This window comes from Vulpes vulpes, chromosome 9 (assembly GCF_048418805.1).
Source record: "Vulpes vulpes isolate BD-2025 chromosome 9, VulVul3, whole genome shotgun sequence".
NCBI lineage: Eukaryota > Metazoa > Chordata > Mammalia > Carnivora > Canidae > Vulpes > Vulpes vulpes.
In genome coordinates, this window is record NC_132788.1 from 101,496,749 (window position 1) to 101,508,452 (window position 11,704).

At 50.8% G+C, this 11,704-nt stretch overlaps 1 protein-coding gene across 1 annotated transcript; it reads left to right on the forward strand.

Annotated features, from left to right (window-relative positions):
* The first annotated feature begins 1,809 nt into the window (after positions 1-1,809).
* On the forward strand, positions 1,810-10,562 carry ASF1B (anti-silencing function 1B histone chaperone). Its single transcript, XM_072721424.1, has 4 exons — positions 1,810-2,499; positions 7,088-7,203; positions 8,819-8,995; positions 9,378-10,562. Exons 1-4 carry the CDS (start codon positions 2,391-2,393, stop codon positions 9,579-9,581), a joined length of 606 nt encoding a protein of 201 aa, XP_072577525.1. The 5' UTR covers positions 1,810-2,390; the 3' UTR covers positions 9,582-10,562.
* The last annotated feature ends 1,142 nt before the right edge of the window (positions 10,563-11,704 follow it).

Here is an 11,704-nt window from a genome sequence, read left to right on the forward strand (position 1 = left end):
TGAATGACAAGAAGGCACCAGCCATGCCAAGAGCAGGGAGAAGAGGTTCTGGTAGAGGTTCCGCACTGGAAATGCCAGGTCAGATTTGTAAGGAACCAAAAGACAGTTTGGCTGAACTGAAGCGGGAGGCAGGGGGAGGAGTGGGCAGTAAGAAACACACCATGTAGAGTCTTCAAGACAATACTGACAGTATTCCCATCCAAAGAACAGAAAAACACTCACATTTAAGAGTGATCCAATTTGTTTCAGTCCTACACTCTCCAGGAATACGGCAGCCACTTGCCACAGGGGCTTATGAACACCTGCACACAGATGGTGCCACTGAAGCACAGAACTTGCCCCCTCACTGAATTTTTTTTTTTTTAAGACTTATTTATTTGAGAGACACAGAGAGAGTAAGAGAGAGAAAGAGCGAGCACAAATGGGATGAGGGTAGAGGGAGAAGCAGACTCCAGCTGAGCAGGGAACCTGATGCAGGACTCGATCCTGGAACTCCAGGATCATGACCTGAGTTGAAGGCAGATGCTTAAAGGACTGAGCCACCCAGGCACCCCCCCCCCCGCCCCGAATTCTAACTGATTAACGTTTACACTGAAAACCCTGACATGTAGTCCAGCTCCTGGAAAACTTGTAAGCATGTTGGAAACAGACAGCGTGGGCCTGTGGATCTACATTTTCAACTGCCAATTTTATGAAAACTAACGCCAGACCGATGATTTCAGACGAAAATGCAGCTGCACAGGGCACCTGAGTGGCTCAGTGGCTGATCATCTGCCTTTGGCTCAGGTCATGATCCCAGGTCCAGGCATAGCATCCCCCTATTGGGCTCCCCAGAGGGAGCCCGCTTCTCCCTCTGCCTGTGTCTCTGCCTCTCACGAATAAATACAAATCTTAAAAAAAAAAAAAAAAAAAAAAAAAAAAAAAAAAAAAAAAAAAATTTTAAACAAGAAAGAAAATGTGGCTGCAACGGAAAACCCACGGGATTTCGAAGACTTGGTACTTAGTAAAAGAATGGAAGAAAGCTCATTTGTATTTTTTATACCTGTATGTGGACATAAGATCTTGACTACCCTGGGTTAAAGATAAAACATTAATTTCACCGTTGTGGTGGGGTTTTTTTTTTGTTTGTTTTTTGTTTTTACTTTTTCTTAAACGTGCTCGCTAGAAAAATGTGAAGCGAGAAGTGTGGCTCGCGTCAACTTTCCACGGGTCGCGGGTGGAGGCAGAGGCTCCGGGGTCTCCCAGGCCGGGCGCGACGGCAGTCAGACCCAGACGAGGGGTGCAGACAAGCTTCTGGTTGTATTATGCAGTCACGAGCCAAGTCAGGGAGTTTTCAACGGCCCCGTTCACCGGGCGGGGCGCCTGTGGCCCCGGGAGTTGAGTGGCAGAGGCCGGACTCCAAGTCCTCCTTACTGCGCCGTCCACCTGAAACCTCCCAGTGGCCCTCGAGGAGGCGAGAGCGGGATTCGAACCGGGCCCGACTCCCGGGGCCACGGTCCCAGAGTGCCGCGGGACCGCCGCTCCGTCTCCCCTCAGGGGTGCGACCAACGTTCACAACGGATTCCCCCGCCGCTGGGCCTGAGGGGCCGGGAGTCCCTCAGGGAAGGTCCCGGCAACGCTCACCTGCGAACAGACGCCAGGGCGACAAACGCTCCTCCTTCTCTCTCTCACTCTCTCCACACGCGGCTCAAGCACGCCGGAAGCCGACTTCCGCTTCTGGGCGGCGAATCCCCAGCTAAGTATTCCTCTCTTCCCGCCCCACGACCAACCCAGCCAATCACGTCGCAGAGAATCTGCATCCGCCCTGCCAGACGCCGGCCTGCCAATCACCACGAGAGCCAGCGCCGCCCTTCCCGCCCTCTTAAGCGGGCGCCGCGCGCCACCGCTAGGCGGTTGGCGGAGCTGTCCTCCGCCGGGCTGCGTCCCCCGGAAGGGCGGGGCGAAGCGCGCACCACGCCGGTGCGGGAACCTTCGGGATTGGCCAAGAGGGGACTCGCGCTCTGCCTCCGCCTACCCCCGCCCCCAGACATCCGAGTCGGAGACGCTGGGGATTGGTTCCCGCTGGACACCCAAAAAAGCCGAGAAATGGTTCCGCCTCCCTCGAGCATCCCGGAGAGGGAGCCCCACGGATTGGCCCGAGGAGTCTCGGCGCGCGCCGACCCGCGCTCCACGATTGGCTGAGGCTGTGCTCGCGCCGTCGGCGAGCGCTGACGGTGATTGGCCGGAGGGTGGGGCCGGCTATTTGAAGGAGGCGCGCGGACCGAACGCGCACTTCAGTCGGCGGACAGAAGAGGCGGGAGCGGTGGGGAGTAACGCTACCCCGCTGACCGCAGAGGACTCAGGCGCGGGCTCGGCCGCAGCTGTGGCCTCTGCCGCGGCCCGGCGAGGCGATGGCCAAGGTTTCTGTGCTGAACGTGGCGGTGCTGGAGAATCCGAGCCCTTTCCACAGCCCCTTCCGGTTCGAGATCAGCTTCGAGTGCAATGAGGCCCTGGCGGACGGTGAGGCTGGGCCGGTGTGGAGATCCCCCTCCCCCACCCCTCCCCGCCTTCCCAGACTTCCCACGAGAAACGAGCCCCCCCCCCCCATTCCCCTCCTCCCTTCCCCTTCAGCCCCAGCCTCCTTGAGAGACTGCCCCTGACACCCCTGGCCAAGCCGCCCCCGCCCCACGGTTACTCCCATTTCTCCCACGGAGACCTCCTCATCCCCCCCCCTTCCTGTGGAGCTTCTTTCACCTGTGCAGACCGCCAGTCACCCAGACTGACCCTCACAGTTATCCTTATGAGATCCCTTTCCCTCGTGGCAAGACCTTACTCGTCCCCATCTCCCCATTTGTCTCTCCGCACAGTCGGTCTCCCCTCCCTAAGCCGCATGATATTTAAAACAACCCCACCCCCACCCACTTCGGATTGTTTTCTACCCCCAAAGCACATACCCTGGACCCTGGCTTCCCACCTCCTTATCCTGGCCCCAGTTTTACCAGCTTGCGCTCCACGGGGGGAAGCACGGCAGGTTTCCAGCTCCAGTCTTTCAGGATAACTTGGTCTCCCCAGCTCCTGTGCCTCCCTCCTGTCTGTGTGCTTCGATAAACACGCTCATATCTGAAGGGTGGCAACACCAGGCAAGCATCAGCCGGTTCCCACTGTTTGCCCACCAGGTTCCAGCAGATCTATTGCAGCAGTTCTTCCCACACTTTTGATGGGCTGACCCAGTCTGGGAGTTGGGGCCAGGCTGAGCCATGACGGTATCTGGCTTCAAACAATCGGCTGGGAGGTCAGAACTTTTTGTGAATCTTTTCCAAGGTGCTTTCACAGATGGACTTATTCATCTGTGCGTTATAAAGATGGACATGGTTCTCATCTCACAGATGAGAAGACAGGAACCACAAAGAATGAAAGACCTTTCAAGTAAAGGTCTATAAAAATCGAAAATCTAAGGTTGCCCAGGGACTCTTGGCACCACTTTCAGGAGGAAGTACTCCATTAGACAGATTCTCCACTTGGTGGTTAAAGAAGAGGCAGCAGGCAGCTGGGGAGATGGGGATCTATGAGGCCATGGTGTGCTAACTAGCGCCCCTCAGTGGTAGGTGGGTGGTTTGTGGGAAAAGCCAGCCATTTGTATTAGTTTGGGGTTGATAAAATTTGAGATGTGTGTGCTTTTGGCCTGGGCCAATAGATCAGTCTCTCAGCTTCTCTCCTTTTTTAAATTAAGGAATCTACTTGTGACTAACTATAGAATAAGCCCAGTTAAATCCTTTCTGGAACAAGCCAGGGTGTAAATAAATAATTAAAGTGTAGAATGACACTGTGGAATAAGAATTTAATTTTAAAGACAGGAGGAGATGTAAGGAGCTAATAGGTTAAGGGATTCACAGTTCCCAGAAGGCAGGAGATCAGGTTTCAAACAGCCTGTTTGTGCTCCTTGCATTTAAAAAGGGTTGCATAGTCATTATCTAGTACTTCTATTCCTAGGAAAACCCCTGCTCTATTACTTTACTAATCTGTTTATAGACTCAGAGCAGGAAAGTCAAAAGTCAACCTGCTGGTCATTATTTTTTAATAGAGAGAAATGGGCTGACTTCTGAGGTCACACAAGCCGATCTGTAGAAGTAATGACACTAGAGTTTGTCTCTGAGTTGAGTCCAGAATTCTCTACCTTTGCTATTATAACCTGGGAAAAAAAGAATTCATCCCTTATTTTATTTTATTTTACTTTAAGATTTTTTGTTTATTCATTCGTGAGAGACACAGAGAGAGGCAGAGGGAGAAGCAGGCTTCCTGTGACAGGGAGCCCGATGCGGACTTGATCCCAGGACCCCAGGATCACAACCTGAGCCAAAGGCAAGATGCTCAACCACTGAGCCATTCAGGTGTTCCTTCATCCCTTATTTTAGAAGTGGAGCATAAATAAGACTGACCATAGAATTGATTTCCATGTTGGGACGCTCTCAAAAGAAAATGAAGGGAGTGCTACTATTAATTACACCCAGACAATAAAGCTTTTGCTCGGAGAAATGGAAGTTGGAAAGCAAACTCTGGCCTGGAAATCCAGACTCTGGTTCTACCCCTAGGGCTGTCCATGACTTTGACCTGCCAACTTACTTTCTGCCTATTCCTGGCCTTCTTCCCATGGAACAGAGAGAATCCGTTTCCTGCCTCCCAAAGAGATGGAGGGGGCCTGGCTTTAGAAGTCTCTCAAATTCTGGAGAAATCTCAGTCTTGTTACCTTGACACTAGCAACTGAAGATCTGACAAAAGACCCAACCCCCGATCAGTGACTGATTCTATTTCCCAAGGGCTCCAAGCCCCTTTGGTTCTGTTTTTCTCCTCAGCATCTAGAAATAGATGCTTCCTAGGCATGGGTCCACATTTCATACATTAGATGTGTTTACCTCTCTTCCATTGAGAAATTCAACAGCCACTGTTTGAATAAGTCATGAAACCAGATGTTCTGACCCACAGCTAACACCGTGGGCAGGCCAAGATTCATCTATATGATCTGAACACTGGCAAAGTGATAAATAGAAAAATGCCTACTAGATAGTTTTTGTGTTGGTTTGTTTGTTTTAAGGCAGGAAACATTCTCCAGCTAGTTCAATGAAAATGAACTTTTACATGCCTTTGATCAGATTGTTAGTTTTGGTTTTGTTTTCGTACATAGTGGAAGAACATGTTGTTGACTGTTCCATTGCAAAGTTAGGGCCTAAAGACAAAATTGAATATTGTCAAGTTACCCTTGAAATTGCCTAAAAAGTTAGGCACACCGTGTTATGCATGTACAATCGCGTCCTGTATTCAGAAGGAATGAGTCTGTGCTGTACTCGTGATGGACATTCGTGGTTATATTTTAAAAATGGAGCCACTTAAGTATGCTTCTACTGAAAACGCTTCAGCAAGTTTAAGGCAATCCAGTTTGTAGGTCCTTATTTTCAAGCATCTGGTGTTTTCCATAGATGACTGTATCAGCTCCCCTATCCATTGAGTCAATATTTCTCTGTGGCCCTCCGTCAATTCTCTGGTTTCTTTTCGGCCTCTCTTGAGGGAGCCATTGCAGACCATTTGGCCACCAGCGCAGTGCGCTTTCTCCTCCGGGCGGCACCCACACCACACCAGTCTTTGCCAGTGGTATCGAACATCCAGTGCCCGTGGCCAACGCAGGGCCTGCTCTACTTTGGTGCCCTTTTTATCTACCGCCCCCCCCCTTGCTGCCCCAGCACTTTAGCTAAATGCACACATACAGGACTCCACTGGTGGCAGAGGGAAGGCCAGGAAGAAAGCTACCAAAATAGAGAACTGTGTTAGAAAGGCAAGGACAGAGCCAGCTTGATTTTTGTTCACCCGGAAACATGTTTTATCTAGTCATGTCACTCCTTGTAACAAAGATAAATCAGTAAACTTAACTGGTTCCTGCAAATAATAAGAGACTAGAATTGAACCCCAGTGAGCCCACGGGTCATTGTATGCCCCAGACCTGCTAACTAGGGTCCCTGCATAGAAGACCTGGGTGACACTGCAAAGGAACAGGAAATCAGTGTATCGAGGAAGAGCTTGGGGCTCGGGTGACAAACCTCCGGAGCTGTAGCCCAGCATAGCGGTGTTTACCAAGTTGGATGCTCTTGTGGGACACCAGACCAGGGCAACTTCAACAACACTTTGCTTCCTGTGAAACTCATAGCTTGTGAAATTTCCTCCAGCCGCTGGAGCCACAGGTTGTGTAATTTCAAAGAACCTAAAATAAGTTTCAGGTCTCCTGCCAAGCTTCCCTGTACTAGCGTGACCTTGCCCCTGATACACTTGGACCTCCTGCAAGAGGCAGCGGTCACCGGGAATTTCCTGTACTTGATGGGCAGGGTCTCCTTCAGCACTGTTCCTCTCACCTTGCTGGAACATACTCAGGGATGAGATTCCCCACCACCACCACTTTGTTGGGATGCAAGAGAGGCGGGGTTCGCAGGATCACCCTAGGATGCCACATTTGTTGACTGAGTCGCTGTCACCCAAATGTCTGAAAGTAGGCATGAGTTGGTGCTGGAACTGGAAGACCTGGAGACTGGCTGGCTCCCCCTGTGGCCTCGTCTTCCCCCTCCTGCCGGCTGGCTCTCCTGCTAGATTGGAATCTGCTGCCCTGCCCCAGTTGTCGAGGGATCTATTCAGTTTGGTGGCACCGGTCCCTGTGTGTGAAAGAGGATGCTGCTTCCTATCCCAGCACCCAGTGGGCAGGGCCCTGAAATGGCCCAATTCCCTGCTGTCCCTCCTCTGCACGCCTCTGTCACGTGGCTCCTAATTCAACCTCTGCCATACGGTTCACCCTCAGGCTCTGAGATCCCCGAGTTATCCCAAAGATGCAGGGTCAGGGTCACCCAGCAAAGCTAGGCTCACGAGAGAAATTTCCCCACTAGAAGTAGTTTCATGCCCCCTTCAGTGTTTAGGATGGTGGTGCCTGGCACTTACTCCCCAGTAGATGTCAGGCATTCTTGAGAATAAAAATCTTTCAATATATTAAGGATCTGTCTAAAACTCAACACAAGACCTTCCCCTGCCTTCATGCTGCCCAGCTATTTCAAGTCCTTAATACCCCATATCCTTACAGATCTAGAATGGAAGATCATTTATGTTGGCTCAGCTGAGAGTGAGGAGTTTGACCAAATCCTGGACTCTGTGCTAGTTGGCCCTGTCCCAGCAGGGAGGCACATGTTCATCTTTCAGGTAAGAAAGACAGGGCCTGAGGCCTTGGCACTTCTTCTACCTGAAAGCACACAGTGTGGTTCAGTGGTTAAAAGCTCAGGTTAAAATTCTGGCTCTGTGTTCAGGAACTGTCTGACCTCTTAGAAGTACTTCATACATTTCCGTTTCCTCCACTTCTGTTGTCATAGCTGTCACCATGAGTCACTGATTCATATAGTTGATTCTTATTATTCACCAGAGTTATGTTCTATAAGGTGGCTGCAAATGCTGCATTAGCAAATTAATGAATACAGAACCAGTGCCCCTGGAAGAATGCAGGGTTGGGTTCCTACAAGTTCTATTGTCAACCAGTCAATACATAATCTTGTTTCATGTGTGTTTCTGTTGAAAGACACCTTATTTAGTATTTATTATTGTTGATCATTCACATGAACTCCCTGCCAACAGCACTATAACTCATGCCTGAACAAAGCTTCTCTAACACACGTATTTTCTCCATAAGGTGCATCATCACCTTGCACTAAGCACTGTACTTGGTAGCCATCCTGAACAAGAAAATCACCAAGGCGCCTGGGTGGCGCGGTCGGTTGAGCATCTGAGTCTTGGTTTTGGCTCAGGCCCTGGTCTTGAGGTCATGGGATCGAGCCCTGCATCCAGCTCCATTGCGAGTCTGTTTGGGATCCTCTTCTCCCTCTGTCCCCCACCTTCCCCACCCCACCAATTCTTAGTCGCTCTTGCGTGTGCTCTCTCGCTCTCTCTCAAGTAAATAAAATTTAAGAATAAATAAATATTTATTTATTTTTAAATATATAAAAATCAAAGGTTCTACTCAAATCCTTGCCTACCTCCCAGTCTACTGCTCCCACCCCAGTCCAGGCAACCTCATCCCATCCCCTAACGCCTCACCCACCTATAGCCAGGCCACCAGCAAGCCCACCTGCTCCACTCCACGAACAAGGCTGGCTTCCTGAGCATTCAGCTCATGCAGCCACACAGGGCCCGGCACCTGGTATAACGTTCTGTTGTCGCTGGCTAAAACTTGCTAATTTGTGAATAAGGGACCCCATGTCTCGTTTTGGTTTTATTTTGTACCAGTTATATAGCGGGTCCTATCCATAACAACACACCCCAAATGTGTCTGCCTCTGTCCTCTCCTTCCTGGTGTAAATCGCTGTCTGCACTCTGGGTTGATTGTAACCTGCCCAGTCTCTCTGCTCCCACAACTGCCCTCCTCCCATCACAGCATGCCATTCTTTACAGACCACAGGAGTGATGCAGCACTTACCTCCTGTTAGACATTCTTGCTCCTTCCCAAGCCCTTAACTGGCCCAAAAGACCCTGGGCGCCCTGGTCCCTACCTGCCCACTTGTACAGCCTTATCTTATGCCACCCCTCCACCCCCCCGCCTCACTACACTTCTCAGCACTACATTTACTTCTTTGTGGCACTTGTCACACTGAGCATTTTACAGGCATTTGCGAGATTGATTGTGTCTTCCCCACTCGATTAGAAACTCCTGTTGGCAGAGACCATACCTTTTGGCTCAGTAAATATGTGTTGCTTGAAAATCATTGTGTTAAGTGGTAGAGGTGTGGCTGTACGATCAATGCTAAGGCACAGGGTGTGTTTCCTCTAGGCTGATGCCCCCAACCCATCCCTCATCCCAGAGACTGATGCTGTGGGTGTGACCGTGGTCCTCATCACCTGCACCTACCATGGACAGGAGTTCATCCGTGTGGGCTACTACGTCAACAATGAATACCCCAATCCCGAGCTGCGGGAGAACCCACCCCTGAAGCCAGACTTCTCTCAGGTGGGGCCTGTCTCTGCACTTCCTGCCTCGGACAGGCTGGCTCTTTGGCACCTGGGGGAGTTGAGTCATTGGAATTGGGAGCCAAGGTCACTTCTTAAGGTTTTCAAGCCCTGCTCAGATCTTGGAGCTCCAGACCAGAACCAGAGAGAGAAAGGTCTTTGTTTCTCAGAAGCACGCCTGGCAGAATCGAGATTAGATAGGTCTCAGCCCTAAATGACAGTACATAGGCACTCCCGGGAGTTCTACACATAGTTGTTGATGGTGATGGAATAAGTAAGCTCTGTTCTTCCTGGCCTTGGGGCAGGGTCTTGGGGTGCCCTGGCTCTGTGGGAGTAATGACGGGGCATGCTGACAAGGGTTGACATTCCTCTTTCTGCCCCAGCTCCAGAGGAACATCTTGGCCTCAAACCCCCGAGTGACCCGCTTCCACATCAACTGGGACAACATGGACAGACTAGAGGCCATAGAGAACCAGGACCCCACCCTGGGCTGTGGCCTCCCCTTCAGCTGTGCTCCCATCAAAGGCTTGGGTCTCCCAGGTTGCATTCCTGGGCTCCTACCCGAGAATTCCATGGACTGCATCTAACTCGAGGAATCCAGGCCCTACCTGGGCCCAGCCGGGACTGTGGCCAGTCTCCTAGCACATCTGGAGAGGGCAGCTGGGCCTCCTGGACAATCCCATGGAGGCCGTCTAGAGGACTTTGGGGCCATCAGCTATACCCAAGCCAGATGTGGTTCTGAGGAAGGAGCAGGCCTCAGGTCTCTCCCAACCCTGACCCAGAAGGATCAGCTTTTACCTCTACTGCCCAGGCCTGTAAGAAGCAGGTACTTCACTTTTTAATTCTTTGTGACATGTGTCTTTTCTGTCTTCCACACACTATAAATTCCACCTGCAGGCCTTTCTGCCACCATGCTCCTGTGAGTACCATTGACCCAGAGCTCTTCCCACAGACCTCCCTGGCTTGCCTTGAGGCTTTCTTGGTCAACGCCTGGCAAGGCTCCAGGCCTGTTGAGCCAAAGGCTCTGTCATTCCTGTCCCTCCCCAAACATCTGAGCAAATCCACCCAGCTTTTTGGAGTCACAGGCAAGGAACCAAGCTTGGTTAGAAGGTGGACTTGGACACAGTTTCTGTCCTCCTAGGATAGTTTTTAGGTCTTTCAATCCAACAGCCTCTGGAAAAGTCTGTTCCCAAAGGTATGCTCAGCAGGATGCTAAGGAATGATGATGGTTGACTCCTCTCCATACAACCACCTTCCTGTCCTCTCTTAATTGGATCTGGCTTTCCCTGGAGGCTGCCATGGTGGGAAGGTGGCAGGTTGGTGGAGTCTGTCTCAATGCTGGCATCAGGGCCCCTCTGCCTGCCTTAATCTGCCCTCTGCGAAGACCTCATGCTCTTGCAGGCACAGGAAACCATAGGGACCCTGAAAACCTCTCCCCCTGCCATGCTCCCTGCAACACCCCATTCCCTTGCTGCTACGTGGATGCGATTGTGATTACAGTTTGTATATTAAAAGGTTTTTATATTAAATATGTTTGGTTGATCTAAAAATAAAAAGCACTTCCTCTAGACTGATTCTGCTTTTGTCTTAGGTGGGCTGAAGCAGATTTGTCCATCTCTCTTCATGATGTGGTAAAGGGGCTCTGGCCCCAGCCAGTGGGCTGACCGTCCTTTGTCCCCTTGCTCAGCTTCTTACCCTAGTCTTAATTGGTTACATAATTGTACTCCAGCCTGAGGTTCAGGGAGGGGTTTTTCTTTGTCAAAAGTTAAGCAACCCAGCTGTTCTGGATTGAGCATAACCAGTGATTTTTTAGACTTTGACCTTGACCCACAGGAAGAAATTAACATCATGCTCCAAGGACACACGCAGCAACACTTTTATTAAATTTTACTTAACCTTACTTTGTAACCATACAGCCCAGTAGACTGGTTTGGCTGGTGAGCCATTTCCCTGTAATTCACAGAAGTGCCCTGACTCTTCCTTCCTGGAAACTGGTGGACCTAGGAACATGGGTGCAGATAGCTGCCTGATAGGGTGCACATTGTGTTTAGGCAGAGCAGCAAACTGGCTTATAGACCTGAGACCAGCTAGCCCCCTCTAAGTCAAGACAGCTGGCTCAGCTGGCCCCCTGCCCCTCTTTGGCACCTTGTTTGGGTCTTCTACTAAAGTGGTTCTCAACTAGGGGCAATTTGCCCCCTGGGGCACATTTAACAATGCCTGAGATACTTTGGAGGAGAGGAAGGTCCTACTGGCATCCAGTGGGTAGGAATGGGATGTTGCTAAAACTAGTGTGTGCACAAGACTGTCGTTCTCCCCCCCCCCCCCCCCCCAAAGAATGACCCTGCACCAAATGTCAGTAGTGTGGCAGTGAGAAACTGACCTCAGGCTGTGTTTAAAAAGGGCACCCGGGGCGTCTGGCTGGCTCAGTGGGTGGAGCATGCAATTCTTGATCTCGGGATTGTAAATTGGAGCGGCACATTGGATGTAGAGATTACTTTAAAATCTTTAAAAATAAAAATAAAAGGGCACCCAGAAAAAAGGGTCATTTTCTTGCTCTGGGGGGAGCGGGCAGCTTCCCATTGTATTGCCCAAAGGGGATCCCCAGCCTGGCTGTGCCCCAGATTCCTCATCTGTAAAATGGGAGTGACAGTAATAGTACCTCCGTGATAGAAGCGTGCTGGTGCAAAGAAGGGATTTAACAAGCGCCAGC

What these genes read in the sequence shown, in the direction of transcription:
- ASF1B (XM_072721424.1), top strand. Translation starts at nt 2,391, where the DNA reads ATGGCCAAGGTTTCTGTGCTGAACGTGGCGGTGCTGGAGAATCCGAGC. An exon ending in CAATGAGGCCCTGGCGGACG is followed by an intron (nt 2,500 to 7,087) that starts GTGAGGCTGGGC and finishes ATATCCTTACAG; the next exon opens with ATCTAGAATGGAAGATCATT. An exon ending in GGCACATGTTCATCTTTCAG is followed by an intron (nt 7,204 to 8,818) that starts GTAAGAAAGACA and finishes TGTTTCCTCTAG; the next exon opens with GCTGATGCCCCCAACCCATC.